The sequence below is a fragment of the Heteronotia binoei genome, chromosome 21 (genome assembly GCF_032191835.1).
Source record: "Heteronotia binoei isolate CCM8104 ecotype False Entrance Well chromosome 21, APGP_CSIRO_Hbin_v1, whole genome shotgun sequence".
NCBI lineage: Eukaryota > Metazoa > Chordata > Lepidosauria > Squamata > Gekkonidae > Heteronotia > Heteronotia binoei.
This window is the reverse complement of record NC_083243.1, coordinates 9684468-9697762: the sequence shown is the minus strand read 5'-3', so window position 1 is coordinate 9697762 and position 13295 is coordinate 9684468. Positions and strand designations below refer to the sequence as shown.

At 50.9% G+C, this 13295-nt stretch overlaps 1 protein-coding gene across 1 annotated transcript in view; it reads left to right on the top strand.

Annotated features, from left to right (window-relative positions):
• Positions 1-621: 621 nt before the first annotated feature.
• LOC132588980 (maestro heat-like repeat-containing protein family member 2B) overlaps positions 622-13295 on the top strand; it is a 195330-nt gene continuing 182656 nt past the window's right edge. Inside the window, 4 exon segments of the mRNA XM_060261483.1 lie at positions 622-715; positions 3648-3799; positions 9546-9686; positions 12711-12803. Coding sequence (XP_060117466.1) covers positions 682-715; positions 3648-3799; positions 9546-9686; positions 12711-12803 — 420 coding nt within the window. The 5' untranslated portion in view covers positions 622-681.

Here is a 13295-nt window from a genome sequence, read left to right as displayed (position 1 = left end):
CCCAAGCTGGAGGCCGCGGGGGACTTTGATGACGTCACCCAGAAGTGACGTCATCGCACCAGCAACGTCGCATGCCGGCCGCTCTAGGCGTTTCTGGGGAAACTCTATGGTTTCCCCGGACGCTGTAGCGATTGGGGAGGGGGAGGAACTCTATGGTACCTTTTGCACCATAGAGCTTTACCTCCCAAACTGCTAGAGCATCCGGAAAAACCATCGCGTTTCCCCAGAAATGCCTAGAGCGGCCGGCGAGCAACATCACCGGTGCGGCGATGTCACTCCCGGGTGATGTCATCACGCTGGCGACATCAGGGGAGGTTCCCCCCACCGGCCCAATGTGTGGCCGGCGGGTTGGGAACCTCCAGGGCAGGAGAATTCCCACCCAGCCGAGGGGCTGGCAACTCCGGATCCTGGAGAGATCAGTAGGAGGGATGGCCACCGACTAAAGGGGGCCTGTTGAACTCAGCCATGGGGTATATATTGAGTTGAGTTGCCTAGGGTGTTTGCGGCTGTTTCTTCTTGCTATAAAGTGTTCTTGGTTGATTCAGAGCTGGCTGGACTAGCTTTACAATACTCAGACACTGAGCACATTTCTGCCCGGGCTTTGTCCTTCTTTTAGCACTGAAGAGCATCCCCTTCGTGTCTCTGACCACCTTGTACATCTGGTTGATTCTCAAGCTGCCCATGGTCAGCCCAATGAAAGAGGCCATCTGTTACGGTGAGGGCAGGTTACCAACTCCAGGCTGGGAAATACCTGGAGATCGGGAGGGGGGAGCTGGGGGAGCTAGGGTAGGGAGGAGTTTTGGGAGGGGGGGACTTCAGCAAGGTATAATGGCCATTTCCTCCAGGTGAACTGATCTGTCTCCTGGAGATCATTTGTAATCCCAGGAGATCTCCAGCCACCATAACAACATAAGAGAAGCCATGTTGGATTAGGCCGATGACCCATCCAGTCCGTGACTCTGTCTCACAGAGTGGCCAAAACCCAGGAGCCATCAGGAGGTCCACCAGCAACGCCAGAACTCCAGAAGCCCTCCCACTGTAGCCCCCCAAGCATCAAGAATGCCAAGCATAAGAACATCAGAGAAGCCATGTTGGATCAGGCCAATGGCCCATCCAGTCCATGACTCTGTTACAGGTTGGCCAAAACCCAGGGACCATCAGGAGGTCCACCAGCAAGGCCAGAACTCCAGAAGCCCTCCCACTGTGGCCTCCCAAGCACCAAGAATACAGAGCATCACTGCCCCAGACATAAGAACATAAGAGAAGCCATGTTGGATCAGGTCAATGGCCCATCCAGTCCGACACTCTGTGTCACGTAAGAACATCAGAGAAGCCATGTTGGATCAGGCCAATGGCCCATCCAGTCCAACACTCTGTGTCACGTAAGAACATCAGAAAAGCCATGTTGGATCAGGCCAATGGCCCATCCAGTCCGACACTCTGTGTCACACATAAGAACATAAGAGAAGCCATGTTGGATCAGGTCAATGGCCCATCCAGTCCAACACTCTGTGTCACATAAGAACATCAGAGAAGCCATGTTGGATCAGGTCAATGGCCCATCCAGTCCAACACTCTGTGTCACGTAAGAACATAAGAGAAGCCATGTTGGATCAGGTCAATGGCCCATCCAGTCTGACACTCTGTGTCACATAAGAACATCAGAGAAGCCATGTTGGATCAGGCCAATGGCCCATCCAATCCAACACTCTGTGTCACATAAGAACATCAGAGAAGCCCTGTTGGATCAGGTCAATGGCCCATCCAGTCCAACACTCTGTGTCACGTAAGAACATAAGAGAAGCCATGTTGGATCAGGTCAATGGCCCATCCAGTCCAACACTCTGTGTCACGTAAGAACATAAGAGAAGCCATGTTGGATCAGGTCAATGGCCCATCCAGTCCAACACTCTGTGTCACGTAAGAACATAAGAGAAGCCATGTTGGATCAGGTCAATGGCCCATCCAGTCCAACACTCTGTGTCACATAAGAACATCAGAGAAGCCATGTTGGATCAGGTCAATGGCCCATCCAGTCCAACACTCTGTGTCACGTAAGAACATAAGAGAAGCCATGTTGGATCAGGTCAATGGCCCATCCAGTCTGACACTCTGTGTCACATAAGAACATCAGAGAAGCCATGTTGGTCAGGCCAATGGCCCATCCAGTCCGACACACAGTGGCCAGAACCCAGGGGCCATCAGGAGACAGAAGCCCTCCCATTGTTGACCTCAAGCACAAGAATGCAGAGCATCATTGCCCCAGACATAAGAAAAAAGAGAATCCATGTTGGATCAGGCCAGTGGCCCATCCAGCCCAACGCTCTGTGTCACACAGTGTCCAAAACCCAGGTGCCATCAGGAGATGCACCAGTGGGGCCAGAACACAGAAGCCCTCCCCCTGTGCCCCCCCCAAGCACCCAGAATATAGAGCATCATTGCCCCAGACAGAGGTTTCTATCTATACCTTCTGGCTAATAGCCACTGATGGACCTCTGCTTCTCTGACTTAAAATGCTCTGTGAGTAGCGCTTCTTGCAGCAGCAAATTCCGCATGTTAATTACTCTTTAGGTGAAGAACCACCTGGAAGCTGACAACCCCAGGTGAGGCAGATTGCCTCCTTCATCTTCTCATTAGTTCACTTGGCTCCCCGTTGCCTTTCTGTGCACCCGACTATACCTGAAAGGTCATTGCAACAAAGAGTTGCCAACCCCTGCTTGGGAAATAGCTGGAGATTTGCGGGGCGGAGCCTGAAAAGGGTGGGATTTGGGGAGGAGGGGGACCAGGGGAAGTGATCTCTGCAGGCCGGAGACTAGTGGTAAAGTCTGGAACAGGAGTGGCCAAACTTGCTTAATGTAAGAGCCGCATAGAATAAACGTCAGATGTTTGAGTCGAAAGGGAGGGAGGGAGGAAAGGAGAAAGAAAGGGAGGGAGAAAGAAAGGGAGGGAGGGAGGAAGGGAGAAAGAAAGGAAGGGAGGGAGGGAGAAAGGAAGGGATGGAGGAAGGAAGGAGGAGAAAAGAAGGGAGGGAGGGAGGAAGGAAGGAAAGGAGGGAGGAAGGAAGGGAAGGAGGGAGAAAGGAAGGAAGAGAGGAAGGAAGGGAGGGAAATGGGGGAGGGAAGTAAATGGAGTGAGGGAGAGGTGGAAGGAAAGCAACTTTAACTTTAAATGCATTCTCCAAGCTACCAGCTGGCTTGGCTTCGAGAAGTGTTTTACAGAAACAAGTGCCTTTTCCAAGCTGGCCGACGCGGTTGCACTGGCTTCAAGCGTCACACAATAGCATCTCATGTGGTTCCCGAGCCACAGTTTGGCCACCCCTGGTCTGGAAGATCTCTAGTCCATGCCTGGAGGTTGGCGTCTCTACAACAGAATCCTCCCCGTGTGGAACCATCCAAGGAATGTTTTGCATTTTGGTAGAAACAGACCGTAATAGTCCCAGTCAGGCGAACCGATTTTTGCAGTCTGCAGGGCAATTGTGATTCCAGATGATCTCCAGGCCCCTCCTGGAGGCTGGCAACCCTTCGTTTCCTTCCACCTCCTCCTAGTTTCCCATTCTGCTAGAACGCAAGCTCTTCTCAGAAGCTCAAAAGCTGCCCGTTCATTTTCATCATCCGTTTCCGGACTCAGCGTCTCTTTTGCTTCCCCAGTGATGGAGCATTTCTGCGTGGCGATAAATTATTACTACAAAAACTGGAAAGCCTGTTCGTTCCCGAGAGAGGCGGAATCTCAGCTGTGCAGCCCTCTGGTTCCCATCTACAGGCGCCTGGTTGGAGATTGGATGAATGACGAAGAAACCCAGGTGGGAACAGGGCACCCTTGCAATCCACAAGGAATTGGGGGGGGGGGGTGTTATTAATCAGAGGTTTTCCCTCCACCAGAGTATGAGGAAGTTGTGGAGAGCCAGTATGGTGTAGTGGTGAAGTGTGCGGACTCTTATCTGGGAGAACCGGGTTTGATTCCCCACTCCCCCACTTGCAGCTGCTGGAATGGCCTTGGGTCAGCCATAGCTCTGGCAGAGATTGTCCTTGAAAGGGCAGCTGCTGTGAGAGCCCTCTCCAGCCCCACCCACCTCACAGGGTGTCTGTTGTGGGGGAGGAAGGGAAAGGAGATTGTGAGCCGCTCTGAGCCTCTGTCCTTGGAAGGGCAGCTGCTGTGAGAGCCCTCTCCAGCCCCACCCACCTCACAGGGTATCTGTTGTGGGGGAAGAAGGGAAAGGAGATTGTAGGCTGCTCTGAGACTTTGTCCTTGGAAGGGCAGCTGCTGTGAGAGCCCTCTCAGCCCCACCCACCTCACAGGGTGTCTCTTGTGGGGGAGGAAGGAAAGGGAGATTGTAGGCCGGTCTGAGACTCTGTCCTTAGAGTCCTCTCCAGCCCCACCCTCCTCACGGTGTCTGTTGTGGGGGAGGAAGGGAAAGGAGATTGTAGGCCGCTCGGAGCCTCTGTCCTTGGAAGGGCAGCTGCTGTGAGAGCCCTCTCCAGCCCCACCCACCTCACAGGGTGTCTGTTGTGGGGGAGGAAGGGAAAGGAGATTGTGAGCCGCTCTGAGACTCTTCGGAGTGGAAGGCGGGATACAAATCCAATATCTTCTTCTTCTTCTCTGGGTCTTTGTGTGCAGCTTGCTGCTTATGCAATTAGTTGCATTTCCCCCCTTTCTGTCTTGCTTTTTGCCCAGTCGTTGGAACTCATCATTCTCCCCCTTCTGTTGTTTCCCAAGAACAACCACCCTGTGAGGTAGGCTGGGCTGAGACTTTGTGACTGGCCCAGGGGAACCCATCAAGCTTCTATGACAGACATGAGGATTTGAACCCAGATCTCCAGTGTCCTAGTCTGTCACTCTATCCAGCACGTCACGTTGACTTTCGCACTGCTCTTCTAACCCTGATCCGTAGCAGCTCAGGGCAGGGGAAAGAGGGAGTTACTGATACCTCCCCCACTCCCCCCATAAGAGGTGGTGTTGGCAGAAGTATGAGTTGCACCAGGGGGTCGAAGTCATTTGTTATGAGGGCCGGATCTGACATAAATGAGACCTTGTCGGGCCGGACCATTCGTTTCATAAAATGTAATGCTAGGGAGCAGAGATATCAACTTTATTGAGGACACAGACAAACACAAAGATTTTTTTAAAAAAAACTTAAATGAAACATGCTTAAAACCAGGGCTTTTTTGGTAGAAAATGCCCAGCAGTAACTCGTTTGCTTATTAGGCCACACACCTAATGGAGGGAGGGGAATAAATGGAGTGAGGGAAGAGGTGGAAGGAAAGCAACTTTAACTTTAAAGTAGTTTCACCACTGCTTCACACAGGGCTTTTTTTTGTAGAAAAAGCCCAGCAGGAATTTATTTGCATATTAGGCCACGTCACCTGATGCCAAGCCAGCCGGAACTGCGTCCCTGCTCAAAAAAAGCCTTCCTTAAAACATTAGGACTCATTGGTCTTAAATCTCTCCCGTGGGCTCCAGAGAACAAGGCAAAGGAAGCTCTGGCTCTTTCCTTCCTTCCCCAGGGGGCCACGGTGGGGAGGAACCTCAGCCAATAGGAAGAGAGGCTTGGCTCAGTAGCTCTGCTGTGCGATTGAGAGAGCCTGGCAAAGCAAGCTATCCTTCCCCCCCTTCCTTCCCAAGGGAGGAGCCTCAGGCAGTGGAGAAAATAGAGGCTTTGCTCTGTAGCTCCTGTGCGATTGAGCAAGCCCAGCAAGGCAAGCTGTGATGCAGAAGGAAGCAAGAGAGAGGGAGAAGGAAGCAGATGATAGCCAGTTGCTGGTGGGGGGGGCTGATAGGAGCCCTCCAGGGGCCTGATTTGGCCCCCAGGCCCCATGTTTGATGCCCCTGTGTTACACTCTGTTAGAGTTGCCAAGTCCAAACCAAGAAATATATGGGGACTTTGGGGGTGGAGCCAGGAGCAAGGTTGTGACAAGCAGGATTGAACTCCAAAGGGAGTTCTGGCCATCACATTTAAAGGAACAGCATACCTTTTAAATGCCATCCCTCCATTGGAAATAATGGATAGGGGCACCTTCTTTGGGGGCTCATAGAATTGGACTCTCTGGTCCAATCCTTTTAAAACTTGGAGGGTACTTTCGGGAGAGGTACTGAAAATTCGGTGCCTCTGTCTCAAAAAAACAGGCCCACCAGAGCCCCAGATCAATTCTCCATTACACCCTATGGAAATCGGTCTCCCCAGAGAATAATGGCGTGCCCAGCAGACATCCCCCCCCCCGCTTTCTGATGACCCTGAAGCGGAGGGAGGGCTTCCAAACCAGGGGATCCCCTGCCCCCACCTGGGGATTGGCAACCCTACACTCTGTGCACAGAGAGAACTCTGTCTTTCTGTGTTATACTTCTGAGGTTGCTGGTCACAGCTGCTGGTGAAACGTCAGGTTCTACTCTGGCAAGACCACGGCCATACAGTCAGGAAAATCTACAACAAATTACTTCACAGTAAGGTTGCCAATCCCCAGGTGGGGGCAGGGGATCCCCCAGTTTGGAGACCCTCCCCCCGCTTCAGGGTCGTCAGAAAGCGGGGGGAGGGAAATGTCTGCTGGGAACTCTATTATTCCTTATGGAAATTCCCATTGAAAATCATGGAGAATTGATCTGCAGATATCTGGGGCTCTGGGGGAGGGCTGTTTTTTGGGGTAGAGGCGCCAAACTTTCAGTATAGCATCTACTGCCTCTCACCAAAATACCCCCCAAATTTCAAAAAAGACTGGACCAGGGGGTCCAATTCTATGAGCCCCCAAAGAAGGCGCCCCTATCCTTCATTATTTCCTGTGGAAGGAAGGCATTGAAAAGGTGTGCCGTCCCATTAAATGTGATGGCCAGAACTCCCTTTGGAGTTCAATTATGCATGTCACAGCCTTGATCTTGGCTCCACCCCTAATGTCTCATGGCTCCACCCCCAAAGTCTCCTGGCTCCACCCCCAAAGTCCCCAGATATTTCTTGAATTGGACTTGACAGCCCTACTTCACATAAGAGGGAGGAGAGGAGAACGATGGAAGTTGCTTTGGGTTCTCAGTGGGGAGGAAGGCAGGGTATTAATCGATTAACACAGCCGCGTGTCACGAAGCCAACTGAGAGTGAGGGCACACCACCCTCATTTGGAATGAGTACTAGGGAGGGAGTAACACTGAACACGTCAGCTTTTTTTTTTTTTCCAGATCCCCCGTGAGGTAAAAAAACCCACCAAAATTATTGAAACGTGTCCACCATTTTGGGTTGATTCACTGATTTGTGCGCAGCTGTGAGGTAAAAAAAAAAAAAACAGTTCCGCCCTGAGGCCTTCTCTCAGCTCCTTGTTAGCTGGTGTTCCAGTAATTAGCTATGGATGCCAGGCCCTATTCAAGAAATATCTGGGGAATTTGGGGGTGGAGCCCGGAGACTCTGGGGCTGGAGCCAGGAGCAAGGTTGTGACGAGCACAGTTGAACTCCGAAGAGAGTTGTGGCCATCACATTTAAAGGGACCGCGCAACTTTTAAATGCCTTGCCTCCGTTGGAAACAATGAAGGATAGGGGCACCTTCTTTGGGGCTCATAAAATTGGACCCCCTGGTCCAGTCTTTTTTGAAATTTGGAGGATATTCTGAAGAGAGGCACTGGATGCTATGCTAAAAATTTGGTGCCTCTACCTCACAAAACAGCGCCCCTCTGAGCCCAGATCCCATGGGTCAATTCTCCATTGTACCCTATGGGAATCAGTCTCCACAGGGAATAATGGAGTGCCCAGCAGACATTTTGCTCCTTCCCCCCACTTTCTGATAACCCTAAAGCGGTGGAGGGAGGGCTGCCAAACTGGGGAATACCCTGCCTCCAAATGGGGATTGGCAACCCAAAGTAACACTGAATGCTTAAGCTTTTGTTCTCAGATCCCTCAGAGGTTTTAAAAAAAAAATCTTAAAATTTGTCCACTGTTTTGGGTTGATTCACTGTGACCTTGTGTATAGCTGTGAGGTAAAAAAAACAGTTCCACCCTGATGCCTTCTCTCAGCTCCTTATCAGCCAGTGTTCCGATAGTTAGCACATCTCCTGTGTTCAACTGAGATTTTTTTCTCCTATTATTTGGGCTTTTTCTTACTGGTGGTGGAAAGCGCCAACATACGGTGAAGACCCTGTGGGAAGAGGTGGACAGAGGTGGTTGGCCGTTGCCTGCCTCTCCATAACAACCCCAGAATTCCTCAAATTATATCCAGCAGGGATATAATTAGTGGCTATTAGCCACAGTGTGTGTGTGTGAGTGTATGTGCGTGTGTATTTTGGCCACTGTGTGATACAGAGTGTTGGACTGGATGGGCCATTAGTCTGATCCAACATGGCTTCTCTTATGTTCTTATGTGTCACAGAGTGTTGAATTGGATGGGCCATTGGCCTGATCCAACATGGCTTCTCTTATGTTCTTATGTGACACAGAGTGTTGGACTGGATGGGCCACTGGCCTGATCGAACATGGCTCCTCTTATGTTCTTATGTGACACAGAGTGTTGGACTGGATGGGCCACTAGCCTGATCCAACATGGCTCCTCTTACGTTCTTATGTGACACAGAGTGTTGGACTGGATGGGCCACTGGCCTGATCCAACAGGGCTTTTCTTATGTTCTTATGTGACACAGAGTGTTGGACTGATGGGCCATTGGCCTGATCCAACATGGCTTCTCTTATGTTCTTATGTGACACAGAGTGTTGGACTGGATGGGCCACTGGCCTGATCCAACATGGCTCCTCTTATGTTCTTATGTGACACAGAGTGTTGGACTGGATGGGCCATTGGTCTGATACAACATGGCTTCTCTTATGTTCTTATGTGTGACACAGAGTGTTGGACCGGATGGGCCATTGGCCTGATCCAACAGGGCTTCTCTTATGTTCTTATGTGTGACACAGAGTGCTGGATTGGATGGGCCATTGGCCTGATCCAACATGGCTTCTCTTATCTTCTTATGTGACACAGAGTGTTGGGCTGGATGGGCCATTGGCCTGATCCAACATGGCTTCTCTTATGTTCCTAAACATGTGGCCCGGGGGCCAAATCAGGCCCCTAAGCAACTGGCTGTCATCTGCTTCATTCTCCCTCTCTCTTGCTTCCTTGTGCATCACAGCTTGCTTTGCAAAGCTTGCTCAATCGCACAGGAGCTACAGAGCAAAGCCTCTCTTCCTTCTGTTGGCTGAGGCTCCTTCCCCTCCTGGTCCCCTGGGCAAGGAAGGAAAGAGCCAGAGCTTCTTTTCCCCCTCAATTTTCTGAACCCCGTGGGAGAAATACAAAGAAAGAACCTTTAAGACCACCAGGTGCTAATGTTTTAAGCATGTTTTTATTTGCAAGTTTTAAAAAAAAAATTGCGTTTGCCTGTGTCCTTTATAAATCTGTTACCTAATCTTAAATAGGAACACGGCTTGACAAGGTCTCATTTATGTCAGATCTTGTCCTCATAACAAATTAGTTTGGCACCCCTGAACGACAGCCTACCGTGCTTGGCTTTCAAGATACGACAAGGTCAGGCTAGCACCATAATGGGATACTGAACGATAGGGAGGCTTTTTCCTTCTGTCTTCCCTGCAGGTTCAGGAGGCGTCGATGAAAGCTCTGTGGCCCATGTTCGGGGTTCTGATCCGGCGTCAGGAGCAGCAAGAGGAAATAGTCAAGAACGTCCCGCAGCTGCTTGCAGGGAGCCGGAGCCTGGACTCTTTCCTGGTCGCCAAAGTACACGGCCGCTCTTATTTCTTTGTGACTTCATGAACCTTTTGACTAACTTTCTCGATCCGTGGTGTAGTGGGTTCCCCTCGTCCTGCTTATTCACCTCAAACTGTTCCCCCAACGTTGCTTTTCCCCAACAGAGTTCAGAACATGGATACAGCCAGTTTGGTGTCGTGGTTAAGTGTGCGAGAACCGGGGATGGATTCTCCACTCCTCCACTTGCACCTTCCATTGAGGGCTGGTTCCATTGAGGCTTTTCAGGTTCTCCCAGATTCTTATCTGGGAGAACCGGGTTTGATTCCCCACTCCTCCACATGCACCTTCTGGAATGGCCTTGGGTCAGCCATAGCTCTGGCAGAGGTTGTCCTCGAAAGGGCAGTTGCTGTAAGAGTCCTCTCAGCCTCACCCACCTCACAGGGTGTCTGTTGTGGGGGAGGAAGGGAAAGGAGATTGTAGGCCACTCTGAGACTCTGTCCTTGAAAGGGCAGCTGCTGTGAGCCCTCTCCAGCCCCACCCACCTCACAGGGAGTCTATTGTGGGGGAGGAAGGGAAAGGAGATTGTGAGCCGCTCTGAGACTCTGTCCTTGGAAGGGCAGCTGCTGGGAGAGCCCACTCAGCCCCACCCACCTCACAGGATGTCTGTTGTGGGGGAGGAAGATAAAGGAGATTGTGAACCACTCTGAGTCTCTGAGAGTCAGAGTGGAGGGCGGGATATAAATCCAATTTCTTCTTCTCTATTGCTTGCAAGTCTAGGAAAGACTAACAGAGACTTGCAAGCAATAGAGCAAATAATAGACTGCATTCATTGCCCTATGACACTCACACCATCATCCTCCCAGTTTGGTGAAGTGGTTAAGAGCCAGTTTGGTGTAGTCATTAAGTGTGTGGACTCTTATCTGGGAGAGCCGGGTTTGATTCCCCACTCCTCCACCTGCAGCTGCTGGAATGGTCTTGGGTCATCCATAGCTCTCTTATCTGGGAGAACCGGGTTTGATTCCCCCACTCCTCCACTTGCAGCTGCTGGAATGGCCTTGGGTCATCCATAGCTGTCTTATCTGGGAGAACGGGGTTTGATTCCCCCCACTCCTCCACTTGCACCTGCTGGAATGGCCTTGGGTCAGCCATAGCTCTGGCAGAGGTTGTCCTTGAAAGGGCAGCTGCTGTAAGAGCCCTCTCAGCTCCACCTACCTCACAGGGTGTCTGTTGTGGGGGGAGAAGATATAGGAATTCCTAGAGTGTTGCACAATTACATTATGTCATTTCCCACAGTTTCTACCCAATCCAACTGTTCCTGCCTCACCCAAAGGGACTGCTATTGGCTGGTGTCCTTTTGTGGGCCTTCAGAGTGAATTTTTCTGAGGGAAAAAAAAAATCTCAAGAGGCTCTTGAGGGGTATTTTCTTATATTAAACATAATTGGAAAGGGGCTAGTTATACCAACAAATTTTTATGATTGGGGTTGGTGTGACATAGAGGAGAGGAGCTTGCTGAAGTGTACAAGTACTGTAAGGTGGGAGAAGAAAGTGGGGGTGGGGAATCTTATGAAGTGGAAATTTAAATTTTTGGATTTTGATGAACATAGGAACATAGGAGAAGCCATGTTGGGTAAGGCCAATGGCCCATCCAGTCCAACACTCTGTCACATAAGAACATAAGAGAAGCCATGTAGAATTAGGCCAATGGCCCATCCAGTCCAACACTCTGCGTCACATAAGAACATAAGAGAAGCCATGTTGGATCAGGCCAGTGGCCCATCCAGTCCAACACTCTGTGTCACATAAGAACATAAGAGAAGCCATGTTGAGTCAGGCCAATGGCCCATCCAGTCCAACACTCTGTGTCACATAACAACAGAAGAGAAGCCCTGTTCAATTAGGCCAGTGGCCCATCCAGTCCAACACTCTGTGTCACATAAGAACATAAGAGAAGCCATGTTGGATCAGGCCAATGGCCCATCCAGTCCAACACTAGGTGTCACACAGTTGCCGAAAAAACTCAAGTGCCATCAAGAGGTCCACCAGTGGGGCTACAAGCCCTCCCACTGTGCCCCCCAAGCACCAAAAATACAGATCATCACTTGCCCCAGACAGAGAGTTCCAACAATACCCTGTGGCTAATAGCCACTGATGTACCTCTGCTCCAGATACTTATCCAATCCCCTCTTGAAGCTAGCTATGCTTGTAGCCACAGCCACCTCCTCTGGCAGTGAATTACATGTGTTGATCACACTCTGGGTGAAGAAGGGTCCCACTGGAAGATGGTAGGAAGGGACCTCACCCGAAGGAGAGGAGTTGGAAGGTCTGACCAGGATGTGATGTTACATTACTACTGAGCTCCCTCCCCTTCCCAAACTCTGTCCTCCCCAGATGTTGCCCCCAAACCTCCAGAGCTGGAAACCATAGCAGAGCAAAATGACAGAATACAACCCAACGCCGTCACCCTGCTCTTTTCTCCCCTCTCCAGTCATTCCTCAATTATCGCTCTTTATAGGTACGCAGGGCTTTTTTTTTTGGGGGGGGGGGGGGTAGCAGGAATGCCTTTGCATATTAGGCCATGCCCCCCTGCTGTAGCCAGTCTTCCTGGAGCTTCCAGTAGGCCCTGTAAGAAGAGCCCTGTAAGGAATTCTAGCAGGACCTCCTTTGCATATTAGGCCACACACCCCTGATGTAGCCAATCCTCCTGGAGCTTCCAGTAGGCCCTGTAAGAAGAGCCCTGTAAGGAATTCTAGCAGGACCTCCTTTGCATATTAGGCCACACACCCCTGATGTAGCCAATCCTCCTGGAGCTTCCAGTAGGCCCTGTACTGAGAGCCCTGTAAGGAATTCTAGCAGGACCTCCTTTGCATATTAGGCCACACCCCCTGATGTAGCCAGTCTTCCTGGAGCTTCCAGTAGGCCCTGTACGAAGAGCCCTGTAAGCTCTCGGAGGATTGGCTACATCAGGGGTGTGGGGCCTAAAAGGCAAAGGAGTTCCTGCTACAAAAAAAAACCCCCAAAGCCCCGTGTGTACAAACGTCATGTCCTGTTTTCAGAGGCTCCGTCTCTTTTTGGATGTCTGTGAGGAATGCAAACCCCCCATGCCGAAGAAGACGTTCCAGGCTGTCTGTGACTTTGTGTTCAAACAGGTAAGAGAACGGGATTTCTTTTTCCTCAGTCTTGGAGGATGCTCGTGGTCACATGAGCTATTTTGGTCAGCTTCAGAAGGCAGTCAGTAAGAGAACGTAAGCCATGATGGATCAGGCCAGTGTCCCATCCTGTCCAACACTCTGTGTCGCACGGTGCCATGAGCCCTGATGAGGGGGAGCTGGAGGGGTTAACAGACCTGAAAGAGTTGCCAGCCACCTCCTCAGCTGAACAACCAGCAGCTGGCCCATCAATCACCTCTCCCCACATTCCAGACATAGGGTTGCCAAGTCCAATTCAAGAAATATCTGAGGACTTTGGGGGTGGAGCCAGGAGACTTTGGGGGTGGAGTCAGGAGACATTAGGGGTGGAGCCAAGATCAAGGCTGTGACAAGCGTCATTGAACTCCAAAGGGAGTTCTGGCCATCACATTTAAAGGGACGGCACACCTTTTCAATGCCTTCCTTCCGTAGGAAATAATGAAGGATGGGGCA